This window comes from Bombina bombina, chromosome 3 (assembly GCF_027579735.1).
Source record: "Bombina bombina isolate aBomBom1 chromosome 3, aBomBom1.pri, whole genome shotgun sequence".
Classification (NCBI taxonomy): Eukaryota; Metazoa; Chordata; class Amphibia; order Anura; family Bombinatoridae; genus Bombina; species Bombina bombina.
In genome coordinates, this window is record NC_069501.1 from 115,991,296 (window position 1) to 116,004,182 (window position 12,887).

Below are 12,887 nucleotides of genomic sequence, written 5' to 3' on the forward strand. Positions count from 1 at the left end.
ACAAGCTAGACACATGCTCAACCCTCTGCAGCCCATTGGCTATTTATTAGCCCTATTTAGTAATAAATAGTGCTAATAAATAGCCAATGGGCTGCAGAGGGTTGAGCATATGTGTAGCTTGTTTTATTTATATATATATATATATATATATATATAATGTTACCCTTGACGTGTGCAAGGGGGGGGGGGCTGTATAATACTACAAGGGAGCTTAAACGTTCGCATGCACAAAGTCAATTATTGTGCAGCAGATCCCTTTGCACATGCAAACGTTTTTTCTAAGCTCCCTTTCTTGTGACGTCGCCTAGTGCCACGTCATCGCTGGAGTAAAAGTGCCTCCACTAGCTCCTGAGCGCTGCTGAACGCAGCCCTAGACTGTGAGAATTCCTGAGCTGCAAGATGGCAGCCCCCAGTACAGAGAGGCGGAGCTTCAGTATCTGGTACCTTTAAGCAAATAAAGCAGGAGAACGGATTTCAAAAGAGCTGCAGGAAGAAATGCAATAATGTAGTGAGTAGTTAAATGAAACCCATTTTCTTTCATGATTCAGATATATATATTCTATGCTCAGTTTTTTTTAAAAGTTCTAAATAGTCCAGTATATATGGTCATACACAACTGAAATCCTTTAATAGGATTTGTATCTTAATCTCTAATAAGATGAATACATGGGCTAATGGTTTTTACTTTCTTTCCACAGAAGAAGAAGAAGTTTTTAAAGTAAAGAAATCCAGTTACAGTAAAAAAATAGTTAAACTTCTTAAAAAGGAGTATAAAGAAGATCTGGAAAAAACAAAGCCACTGTTTGATGCCATTCCTGGGTTAGATGGTAAGTGCAATGCTGCATGGGGAGCTTTATTTAAAGTCTAGGCAAGGGCTGGGCATTAGTTTTTCAACTGTATGACTGTTTATTGTGATAGGGAAAAAAAGGAAGTTTTTACAAAAAAAGGCAAAACCGCCTGATCTTGCCATTTCATTTGAACGAACGTTAAAGGGAAAATCTAGTCAAAATTAAACGTTTATGATTCAGATAGTGCATGCACTATTAAACAACTTTCCATTTGCTTTCTTTCTTGGTATTCCAGTGAGTAACTCTGCTACTTGGTATTCTTTGTTGGAAAGCTAAACCTAGGTAGGTTCATATGCTAATTCTAAGCCCTTGAAGGCTGCATTTTGACAGTTTTTCACAGCTAGACAGCACTAGTTCATGTGTGCCACATAGATAAACATTGTGCTCACTCCCATGGAGTTATTTTAGTCAGCGATAAGTCTGTCAAAAGAACTCTGATAAGGGGGCAGTCTGCAGAGGCTTAGGTGCAAGGTAATCACAGACTTAAAAAGTATATTAACCCCTTAAGGACCAGCGACGTACCCTGTATGTCGCTGGCCTTTTTTTGGGACTTGATTGGTTTATAGCGCGGTTTTGCCACCAGCGTTGAGACTGCTGTATTCCACAAAGCCTGCTGGAGGGATGGCATTAATAGCGTGTTCTTGCTAGACTTGTGCTATTATGTCCTGAAAAAACCCTTAACGACCAGTGACATACAGGGTACATTGTGGTCATTAAGGGGTTAATATAACAGTGTTGGTTATGCAAAACTGGGGAATGGGTAATAAAGGGATTATCTATCTTTTTAAAAAATAAAACTTCTGGAGTAGACTGTCCCTTTAAGCTCAAAGATGTTTTGAGTAACTGATTGCCATTTGCTTCTTTTTCCCAAACACTGGAACATAGCAGAGCTATGTAGACTGTTAATGCACCTATTATTTGTTTGTGTGTGTGTATATATATATATATATATATATATATGTGTGTGTGTATGTGTGTGTATGTATGTATGTATGTATATATATATATATATATATATATATATATATATATATATATATATATATATATATATATATATATTATATATAGTGTGTGTGTTTTAAAGCCTGTGTACACAGGCCAAAATGTTTAAAGGATTACTTTGTTATAATTTTTAGGCTAAACAACTAACATATTAAAGTTAATAAACATTAATTAAAACCTACTGACCTATATTTTCTCCAAAACAAAGTTTCATAACGTTCTAAAAGTTATATCTTTTATTCGCCGATGATGTCACGTTATCCTGCCCACTATTTTCAGCACTGAGTGTTCAAAATACTTAAACCAATAACTTTGTGTTTAAAGCGCCATTTTGAAACCTAGGTATTGTAAACGTATTGGTACAGAGCAAAGGATACCCACGGAGTGGGTTTGGAAAACTATTAAATTTGCAGACAAGATTTCTGATATACGGTAGAGATATGTTAATGAAATGCTATTGATAAAAAGCGTATTTGGGGTAGTTAGTTAGTAACAGGCATAGAAAATATTTACTTACAGTGGCCCTTTAAGGAAATAAGTATACCTATCCATTTACCTCTATCCCTCTATCTTTATTTTTCTGCAGTGTAGGATCTCCCTCATTCCCCCCAGACAGCACTCTAACCCTCCCCCTCTAACTATTGTCGTCATCTTAGGTATTTGCAACTGTCTGCCAGTACCTCAAAACCCCTTTTTTATTTAATTTATGTATTTTTGTGTAGTGGTCACACCACCCCCAAACCCCTTTTCTGTAGTGTAGTTGCCCCATCCCTCGCTGTCCCTTTTTTTTTCTGTAGCAATTAGGGTTGCACCGATACCATTTTTTTATGACGGAGTACAAGTACCGATACTTGTTTTCAAATACTCGCCGATACCAATTACCGATACTTTTTTTTATGTCATGAGACAGTTTACCAAGCACAATACAGACTAATTATTTAAGATTCCTTCTTTATAATTATAAAGGACTGTAATTCAAAAGACATTATGAAATAATAAAAAAGTTGACTGAACATGTTTATAAATAAAAAATATTACAAGAAAATATTAAATTTAAAGGGGTGATGCAATTGGGTTGTAGGGCTGTTATATAACATCAAGCTGACATTTGTATGGAGGTTCGGCTCTCAGTTGAACAGTCTTTCACTTTCCACCATACTGCATGGGGCAGAAAGATATTTTTGGGCCATTTTAGCCAGAGCTGGAAATCTGTTTATTAACTGCCCAGTCCTTCAGGGGTTTGTCTGAATCAGGTACAATGATTTCTCCTACAATAATACAAATAACAGCAATTTGTATTGGCAGAACAGTAGTAAACAATTTTTTGTTTAGTCTCCACTCCAGTTTAAAATGAAATGGGAACATGCAGTTTGAAAAAACGCCACAAGATAGCATATGGGTAGGAAGTTGAGGTATCGGTTTAAGTATCGGTGCATTTGCACGAGTACTCATGCAAATACTTGGTATCGATACAGATACTAGTATCGGTATCGGTGCATCCCTAGTAGCAATCCCCTCTCTGTAGTGTAGCTGCCCGATCCCTCCCTGTCTTTTTTTTTTTTTCTGTAGTGTCCCCTTCTCTTTAGTGTAGCTGCCCCATCCTTCCCTGTCCCTTTTTTTTTTTTTTTTTTTTTTTTTTTCTGTAGCAACCCCTTTTCTGTAGTGTAGCTGCTCTCCCTCCCTGTCCCTTTTTTGTTTCCCCCTGTAGCAACCCCTTCTCTGTAGTGTAGCTGCCCCATTGTCCCTTTTTTTTCTGTAGCAACCCCTTTTCTGTAGTGTAGCTGCTCTCCCTCCCTGTCCCTTTTTTTTTTCCCCCCTGTAGCAACCCCTTTTCTGTAGTGTAGCTGCCCCATCCCTCCCTGTCTCTTTTTTTTTCTGAAGCAACCCCTTTTCTGTAGTGTAGCTGCTCTCCCTCCCTGTCCCTTTTTTTTTTTTTCCCCTTTAGCAACCCCTTTTCTGTAGTGTAGCTGCCCCATCCCTCCCTGTCTCTTTTTTTTTCTGAAGCAACCCCTTTTCTGTAGTGTAGCTGCTCTCCCTCCCTGTCCCTTTTTTGTTTTTGTTTCCCCCTGTAGCAACCCCTTCTCTGTAATGTAGCTGCCCCATTGTCCCTTTTTTTTCTGTAGCAACCCCTTTTCTGTAGTGTAGCTGCTCTCCCTCCCTGTCCCTTTTCCCTTTTTTTTTGTTCCCCCTGTAGCAACCCCTTTTCTGTAGTGTAGCTGCCCCATCCCTCCCTGTCTTTTTTTTTTTTTTTTTTTTTTTTGCTGAAGCAATAGTGTAGTGTAGTGTAGCTGCTCTATCCATCACTGTACACAAGTAATTTTCTGCAGTGCAGCGGCCCTACCAGCCCTGCGCTACTGATTGATCACACGCGCCACTGTCTCGCTCACAGTATCGCTGATCAGGTACCAGTTGTTTGTCCTTGCGCAGTTTCTTCTGCGCATGACCGCTTCGGGCAAACACACCTGGCCTTTTACGAGAGAGAGAAAAAAAAATTGTATGGGCAAACATTCCAGCCCAGTATACTATTGTAACATATTTTGCAATATACAGCACCAAAAGAAAAATTGATTACAGAAAGCACCATTAAATACAGTAGAATTGCAAAATCAACAAGTGCATAATAAAAATGCAATAACGAATTTAAATGAGCAGTACATTTTTATATATATATTTTATTTTTTTTTTTTCTGACAAATTTACTTCAATTTGATGTCTCCCTGTATTGGGACAGCCATCGGACTATTGCAGGCAATTGAAATAAATTGTAAAGTTGCTTAAAACTGCATGGTCTATCTAAATCATGAAAGTATAATTGTGGCTTTAGTGTTCCTTTTTAAAGAAAAGGTTAAACACAGATCAGTATTAGTTATACACACCAGCCGCCAGTCTCAGAGCATAGGGAGCCACTGATTGGTGTGTATGCCGTCCTATATAACGGACTGGCAAGAGAGTGCATGGTATAAATGCCCCAATCAATGTCTGTCTAGGCTTCAAGATCAGACTCAAGGTTTTTTTATAGACTTATAATTCTGCATTTATTCCCCAGATATTTGCGTTTTGCATATGTCAAGTTTAGGATTCATTCCAAGATCAGGCTTAAGTTTTTTGTTTATTACTCTTTTTCCATTTAAAAAGGAGTCCTTTAGCAATTTGTTGCAAACTGTGTCCCTTTAATTTTGATGTTACTGTCCCTTTAAACTTTCAGGATTCAGATAGAGCATGCAATTTTTAACAACTTTCAATTTTACTTCTATTATCAAAATTGCTTTGTTTTATTTCACTGGATTTTAAACCTGTCCTCAGGCCTCCCCAACAGGCCAGGTTTTCTGGATAACCTTGGATGAGAGCAGGTAAAATAACCGTTTACTAATCAGCTGATTATTTCACCTGTGCTCTAGTTCAGATGACCTCAAGATATGGTCTGTTAGGGAGGTCTGAGGACAGGTTTGAAAACCAGTGTTCTATTTGTATCCTTTGTTGAAGAGTAGGATTCAGAGCAGCACTGTACTAGCGGGAGCTAACTGAACACATCTGGTGAGCCAATGACAAGAGGAGTATATGTTCAGCCACCAGCTACATCCCAGCACTGCATTGCTGCTTCTGAGCCTATCTAGGTATATCCCTTTATAGTGTGTGCTATAGTTATCCAGATATAATCCTCATTTCACACAACTATGAAGACCAGAGACATGAGCTCCACTAGGCTTTTCAAGAGATGTGTCATTGAACTGCTATGCAATATCAAATCTCTATACTATTAAATGGTTTTCATCTGTATGCAGATTGTTTCAATATAGAGCTTAATGCATATATAAATAAATTGATGAATTAAAAGGACACAAGTCAGTTACTACATTTAGCTACCAATCGGCAAGCACTACCCAGCTGCTCAACCAAAAATGGGCCGGCTCCTAAGCTTTACATTCCTGCTTTAAAAATAAATATACTAAGAGCGATGAAAAATTGATAATAGGAGTAAATTAGAAAGTTGCTTAAAATCGCATGCTGTATCTGAATCATGAAAGAAAATAATTGGGTTTCATATCCCTTTTAAGTAGTCCCTTGTCTGTTTACCCTGCTGAAGACACAGATATAAAACAGACAGACAGACTGTCCAAACAAGACTTGTGGAACATAGGATCATCTCAAAGGGATTCCACACAGCGTTGTTTGCAGAAACAGAGATAAATAGAAAACTAGTTCAAACATGGTGGTGCCCATTACTTTATAGCACTGCTTTTCAAACCTGTCCTCAGACCTCCCTATCAGGCCACATTTTGAGGATATGTGAACTAGAGCACAGATGAAATAATCAGCCGATTAGTAAACATGGTTATTTTACCTGCTCTCACCCAAGGTAATCCCAAAAACCTGGCCTGTTGGGGAGGCCCGAGGACAGATTTGAAAAACCAGTGCTTTATAGAAACTAAACCTTTACACTTATATTTTCAGTATCTAAATAACTTATATAATTGGAAATAAAATGCATCTACATATTATTCTTAGGCAAATCTTTGCTTTGAATACATCATTATGTCTAGCATGTATTTACTTCCCTTTAAACGGTGGTAGAGCCTTGCAGCAAGTAACAGCACATGTAGCAATGCTGTATGCAGTTCTATACTCTTACAATTAGTACAGTAGGTGTTTCCTAATGTATTTATTATTTGTGTATATATAAGTGCCTGCCTTTATTGTGCAATTTGTTTTAATATGTTGCACTTTATTCTACTCACACTAAAGGGGAAAAAATTATTTTTTCAGGGGACAACTTTTCTAGCAAACTGCTCACCATCAAAGATGAGTTTCCTGAGGAGAACACAAATAACAGTGACCATGGTGAAGCAGAGATGGAAGTGGAAAGTGAAAAAGAAGAGGAGAAGCCCAAGGCTGCCTCCTTTACAAATTCTCTGTCCTCATTAAATGTTCTCCGTCCAGGTACTAAACTGTTATTAAAGGTCCATAATAGCTGAAACATTACATACGCTAATAATCATTAGTGCGTATCATTTTAAGACTATAGACCCTACGCTACTCTGTCATTGCGGGGGTTACACAATGAGCGCTGCCAATTGCGGGAGATAAACATACAATAGTCAATAGCCTTAAAATATCAGGATGTAACAAATTAGAGCATCTACTTTTTGACTATTCTGGACCTTTTAACATGAAGGGCAGGAAAAAAGACTGGTTAAAGGGCCATTATCCACATTTTTTCTTTGCATAAATGTTTTGTAGATGATCTATTTATAAAGCCCATAAAGTTTTTTTTTTTTTTTTAAATAAATGTATAGTTTTGCTTATTTTTAAATAACATTGCTCTGATTTTCAGACTCCTAACCAAGCCCCGAAGTTTTATTTGAATACTGTCAGCTACCTTCTCCAGCTTGCTCCTGTTTGTGTAAAGGGTCTTTTCATATGCAAAAGAAGGGGGAGGGGGGGAGGGTCTTATTTCCCACTTGCAGTGGGCTTTCCAGCTACCTTTTCAACAGAGCTAAACTGAAAGCTTCTAAGTACGTTTTTAAACCATTTTATACTGGATTTTTATATCAGTATCTGTGCATCTTATTCTTTATAGTAGTGTCTATTACATGCAGTTATATGAAAATGAGTGTATACTGTCCCTTTAATTAAGACCAGTGTGCTGGCTCTACCCAAGGGAAATATTTGTTGCATTATTTTTAGATCAAACCATTTGCAAGATGTGAGGCAATATATTATTATACCTATTATTATTATTATTATTATTATTATTAGTATTATTATTATTTATGATATTTAAATACCTCTTTTAAATGTGCTTGTGCCATATAGATAGATGGATATAAAATGAGTTGTAAAGGGAAGACTTAATGATCTAAAACCGTATCATTTGCAAGAGAGAAGGCAATACATTCTATTCTAAATAATTTACAAATGATTATTGTTAAATAAGTGGGAGGGGTTTACCCCTCTTAAACCTGTTCATATTTATTTTTAATACAATGGTCTAATAATGTTGCTGTTATCAGTATCCACTGGCAATCTTATTATTTTTTTCTACAGGAGAGATCCCAGATGCAGCCTTCATCCATGCAGCACGTAAAAAGAGACAAATGGCCCGTGAACTTGGAGACCTCCCGGGTTCTGAAGCAGAGGGAGGTAAAAGCCGATTGGTTCGGGAAGATGAAAATGATGCCAGTGATGATGACGACGACGATGAAAAGAGACGTATAGTCTTTTCAGTTAGAGAGAAATCACAGAGACAAAAGATAGCTGAAGAAATTGGTAGGTTTTAGGACATTTATGAAGCCATATATTGTATGCTACATATTGTGGTGATGTATTTTAGTGTCAGGTATTCTCCCTGCTTTGATATGGAATCTGTAATTCAAGTGGTGCTTTACACCAGTGATGGCCAACTTCCTAACATGTGGAGACCGCTTATCAATATTTTAAATATTTTAAAAGCCTTAAGTGCCGCATATAACTGTATGCCTTTTAACCCTTCATGCCAGGGGAAAATATTAAACATCAAAATGACGTTCCAATGTAAAGATTTGCTTGAAAAAGTAAATCACTCGATTGTCAATGCGATCATGTCATTTCAACGCTAGGATCAGATCATGGTGGAGCAGGATGGTAAAATGGTAGGACATTCCATGCTGTCCTAAAGGTTTTTATCCCTAGTGCTTTAGGATGGCAGGGAACGTCCTAATTACGTCTAGGGGTTAAACAAAAACAAAATATATATATAATTTCCTAGCAATATCCAGGGCAAAATTTAGGTAAGGTTGAAGGGTACTCCTGTATTTTTTTTTTTTTATAATTATGGCCACTGCAAAGCACACATTGTTCCTCCTTTTTATGTTCTTTTTCCCAGCGGCCGTAAGAACTAGTGCAGAGAGCCACATATGGTCCTTGGACCAACAGTTGGCCATCCCTGTTTTGCACCAATGACGGGAAAATGAATGTGCAGATAAAATACTTCTTTTACTTTAACTCCTTAAAAATGGTTAAACATGTAGTCATAGTTGCATTCCTGGCAGAAGCTGACCTACTCAAGAGGGTCCTGGTGCAAAATTATTTTGGGCCCCCCAAATGTAAGCAATAGTTATAATATAGATGCTGCTCGGTATAATGATTTTAAATCAACAGGCTGAACCTGCACTAATAAAAGGCCCTTCTGCACTAGGGTTGTACACATTCTGCACATGCCTATGGTATACACTAGATGTTATGCCCCCCCCCCCCCCAACACTTGGACCCTGGTACCACTGCGCTTGCTGCACCAATGGTAATTTTGCCCCTGATTCTTGAAAAACACTCCAGTTAATGGAGCATACACAAGTATTCCTGCTTTACATTTCCTCATTGGCACCATCCTGGTCTAGAGTGGCACATCAGCAGAACATTGACTTTGTATTTAATCTTTTTGCAGTAGTTAGAATGTAGATTTGTAAATACGTATATGCAGGGGTGGGAAAATGTCAGGGTTAAGTTACTAACCCAGAGGGAAAGTGTTAATAGTCCACTCTGTTAAATATAGGAAAAAGTAAAGTTTATTACTTTGTACTCTGGAACTCCTTGCTCGTCCAGGACAAGTGTAAATGTCCATCACTTTAAATAGGTGAGATATATGTGCTTATCTAGACCCCCACCCTATTAAATGGATATTGCATGTATATAATGTATTTGATCTGCAGTTGTTCCTAAAACATTTACTTTATTGGAAAAATATGGATTCCTGCAATATCTCTTTTTTTCTTCTATATAGGTATTGAAAATAGCGATGATGAGGCTTTAGGAACAGGGGAACAAGATGAAGAGATCAGCCGATGGGAACAAGAACAGATAAGAAAAGGCATTAGTATACCACAGGCATGTAGTAAAGAAATTCTTTGTATAGCCTAATGCATAACGTAAAGTTAAAGGGACATTGCATTATTCTATCATATAACAATGATGTTAACCCCTTTCTGGGGTTTAAAGGGACATTATACACTATATTTTTCTTTGCATAAATGTTTTGTAGATGATCCATTTATATAGCCCATACAGTTGTGTTTTTTTTTTTTTTTTTGTTTAAATGGATAGTTTTTTTTTTTTTTAAATAACATTGCTCTGATTTCCAGACTCCTAATCAAGCCCCAATGTTTTAGGAGAATATAGACATATACCTACTCCAGCTTGCTTCTGTTTGTGTAAAGGGACTTTTCATATGCAAAAGAAGGGGGAGGGTGGAGTGATTGATATTTCCCACTTGCAGTGGGTGTTCCAGTAACCTTTTAAACAGAGCTATACTGGAAGCTTCTAAGTTTTTAAACTGTTTTATTCTGGATTTTTATATCCGTATCTGTGCATATTATTCTTTATAGTAGTGTATTACCTGCAGTTATATGAAAATTGGTGTATACTGTCCCTTTAATGTTAGTTCCACAGCAGCAATGCACTACTGGGGCCTAGCTTAATGGGACAGTATACAATATAATTTTTGTTTTAATAGATAATCCCTTTATGACCCATTCCCCAGTTTTGCACAACCAACACAGTTATATTAATATACTTTTTACCTCTGTGATTACCTTGTATCTAAGCATCTTCTGACAGCCCCCTGATGACTGTGACTATTTAAAATCTATTGACTTGTATTTAGTACTGTTGTGCTTACACATATGACCCACATGAACTATCAGTCTCCTGTTGTGAAAAGCAAATACAAAAGCATGTGATTGAGGCTGTCAATAAAACATTTGAAACAGGCAGATATTTAGATGTTATAAAGTATATTAATTTAACAATGTTGGTTGTGCAAAGCTGGGGAATGGGTACTAAAGGCTATCTTTTTAAACAATAACAATTTTTGTGTAGACTGTCCCTTTCCAATTTACTTAATTTGTTTAATTTGCTTCATTCTTTTGATATCCTTTGTTGAAGAAATAGCAATACACATGGGTGAGCCAATAACACGAGGCATCTATGTGCAACCACCAATCAACAGCCACTGAGCATATTTATATATGCTTTTCAAAGGATATACAAAGAATAAAGCACTATAGATAACAGAAGTAAGGAGATGGTATATAGAGGATAGCACCAAAAGTATGGCAAAGTGTACAAGCTCACTTCAAGGAGGAACGATTGCCTAACCTAATCGTTCTAGTTAGTATGATGTGAAGGAGCACTTCAGAAAAGAGGATTAAGTATACTAAAGTGTTATGTGATATCCCAAAGAAATACTATTAATAGATCAAAACATATTTTAATTCAAAGAAAATAGTGCGGAAGAAAATGGTAGAATAAAATGTGACTAGTACAGATGGATTGGATGCAATAATGTTAAATTAACTGAGTAAAGTAGCAAAAGTGGCTGAAATGTGAAACAGTCAGTGCTGATAGAATATCTAACAATAGTGTAGTAGTTTATAGTGGCAAGATATTGGCTTAAAATATATTATACACTATGAAGAACTGACTTGTATATAAGCAAGGATATTAAATAGAAGGTATTAGATGGTATTAGATAAAATGACATCTAATAAAATAGTATTAATATTTTCTTTATCATTTTCTTTAGGATATTTACAGTTCCTCTGTGCAATTAACTATTTATTTTATAAGATTGGCCAATCTTCTTTTTCTCAGGTTGCATTATATGAATTCAGCAGTGCCTGTTCTAATTAGTTTATTATCTATGTTTCATTAATACTATTTTATTAAATGTCATATTTTATCTAATACCTTCTATTTAATATCCTTGCTTATATACAAGTCAGTTCTTCATAGTGTATAATATATTTGAAGCCAATATCTTACCACTATAAACTACTACACTATTGTTACATTTTGCTATATTGTTACATATTCTATCAGCACTGACTGTTTCACATTTCAGCCACTTTTGCTACTTTACTCAGTTAATTTAACATTATTGCATCCAATCCATCTGTACTAGTCACAACATTTTATTGTACTATTTTCTTTCAATTAAAATGTTTTGATCTATGAATAATAATTATTTGGAATATCACTTTAGTATACTTAGGGCTCTATTCTGAGGCACTCATTCACCTACACATTTGCATCAAGATAACAGAAGTAAATTGGAAAGTTGTTTAAAACTACATGCTCTTTCTGAATCATGAAGAAGAAAAAAAATAGGTTTGATGTCCCTTTAAGGCATCCGGTGAGCTAATGACAAGAGGCATACAGTTGTACTTAAAAGTTTGCTACCCTGGCAGAAATCGTAAAATTTTGGCATTGATTTTGAAAATATGACCATGCCAAAAAATCTTTAAGGATATTGATCATATGAAGCCATTTATTATCACACAGTTGTTTTGGCTCCTTTTTAAATCAAAACAGAAATAACCCAAATGTCCCTGATCAAAAGTTTACAGTTTGGCCTTGTTACAGACACACAAGGTGACACACCCAGGTTAAAATGGCAATTAAGGGTTAATTTCCCACATATGTGGCTTTTTAAATTGCAATTGGTGTTTGTGTATAAATAGTCAATGAGTTTGTTAGCTCTCACATGGATGCACTGAGCAGGCTAGATACTGAGCCATGGGGAGCAGAGAAGAACTATCAAAAGACCTGCGTAACAAGCTAATGGAACTTTATAAAGATGTAAAAGGATATAAAAAGATATCCAAAGCCATGAAACTGCCAATCAGTACAGTTCAATCACTTATTAAGAAGTGGAAAATTCGGGGATCTCTTGATGCCAAGGTCAGGTAGACCAAGAAAGATAAAGATTTAAGCTACAACTGCCAGAAGACTTGTTCGAGATTCAAAGAAAAACCCACAGGTAATCTCAGGAGAAATACAGGCTGCTCTGGAAAAAGACTGTGTGGTTGTTTCAAGGAGCATAATACGATACTTGAACAAAAATAACTGCATGGTCTAGTTGCCAGAAAGAAGCCATTACTGCGCCAATGCCACAAAAAGCCTGGTTACAATATGCCCGACAACACCTTGACACGCCTCACAGCTTCTGGCACAAAGTAATTTGGATTGACAATACCATAATAGAGCTTTATGGTCACAACC

At 36.6% G+C, this 12,887-nt stretch overlaps 1 protein-coding gene across 1 annotated transcript in view; it reads left to right on the forward strand.

Moving 5' to 3' along the window:
• Window positions 1–12,887, forward strand: part of LOC128652957 (PAX3- and PAX7-binding protein 1) — a 60,388-nt gene that overhangs the window by 8,676 nt on the left and 38,825 nt on the right. The window contains exons 2-5 of the mRNA XM_053705968.1: window positions 699–827; window positions 6,618–6,791; window positions 7,899–8,120; window positions 9,610–9,713. Of these exons, the coding sequence (XP_053561943.1) occupies window positions 699–827; window positions 6,618–6,791; window positions 7,899–8,120; window positions 9,610–9,713 (629 nt within the window). The remainder of the gene's footprint in view (window positions 1–698; window positions 828–6,617; window positions 6,792–7,898; window positions 8,121–9,609; window positions 9,714–12,887) is intronic.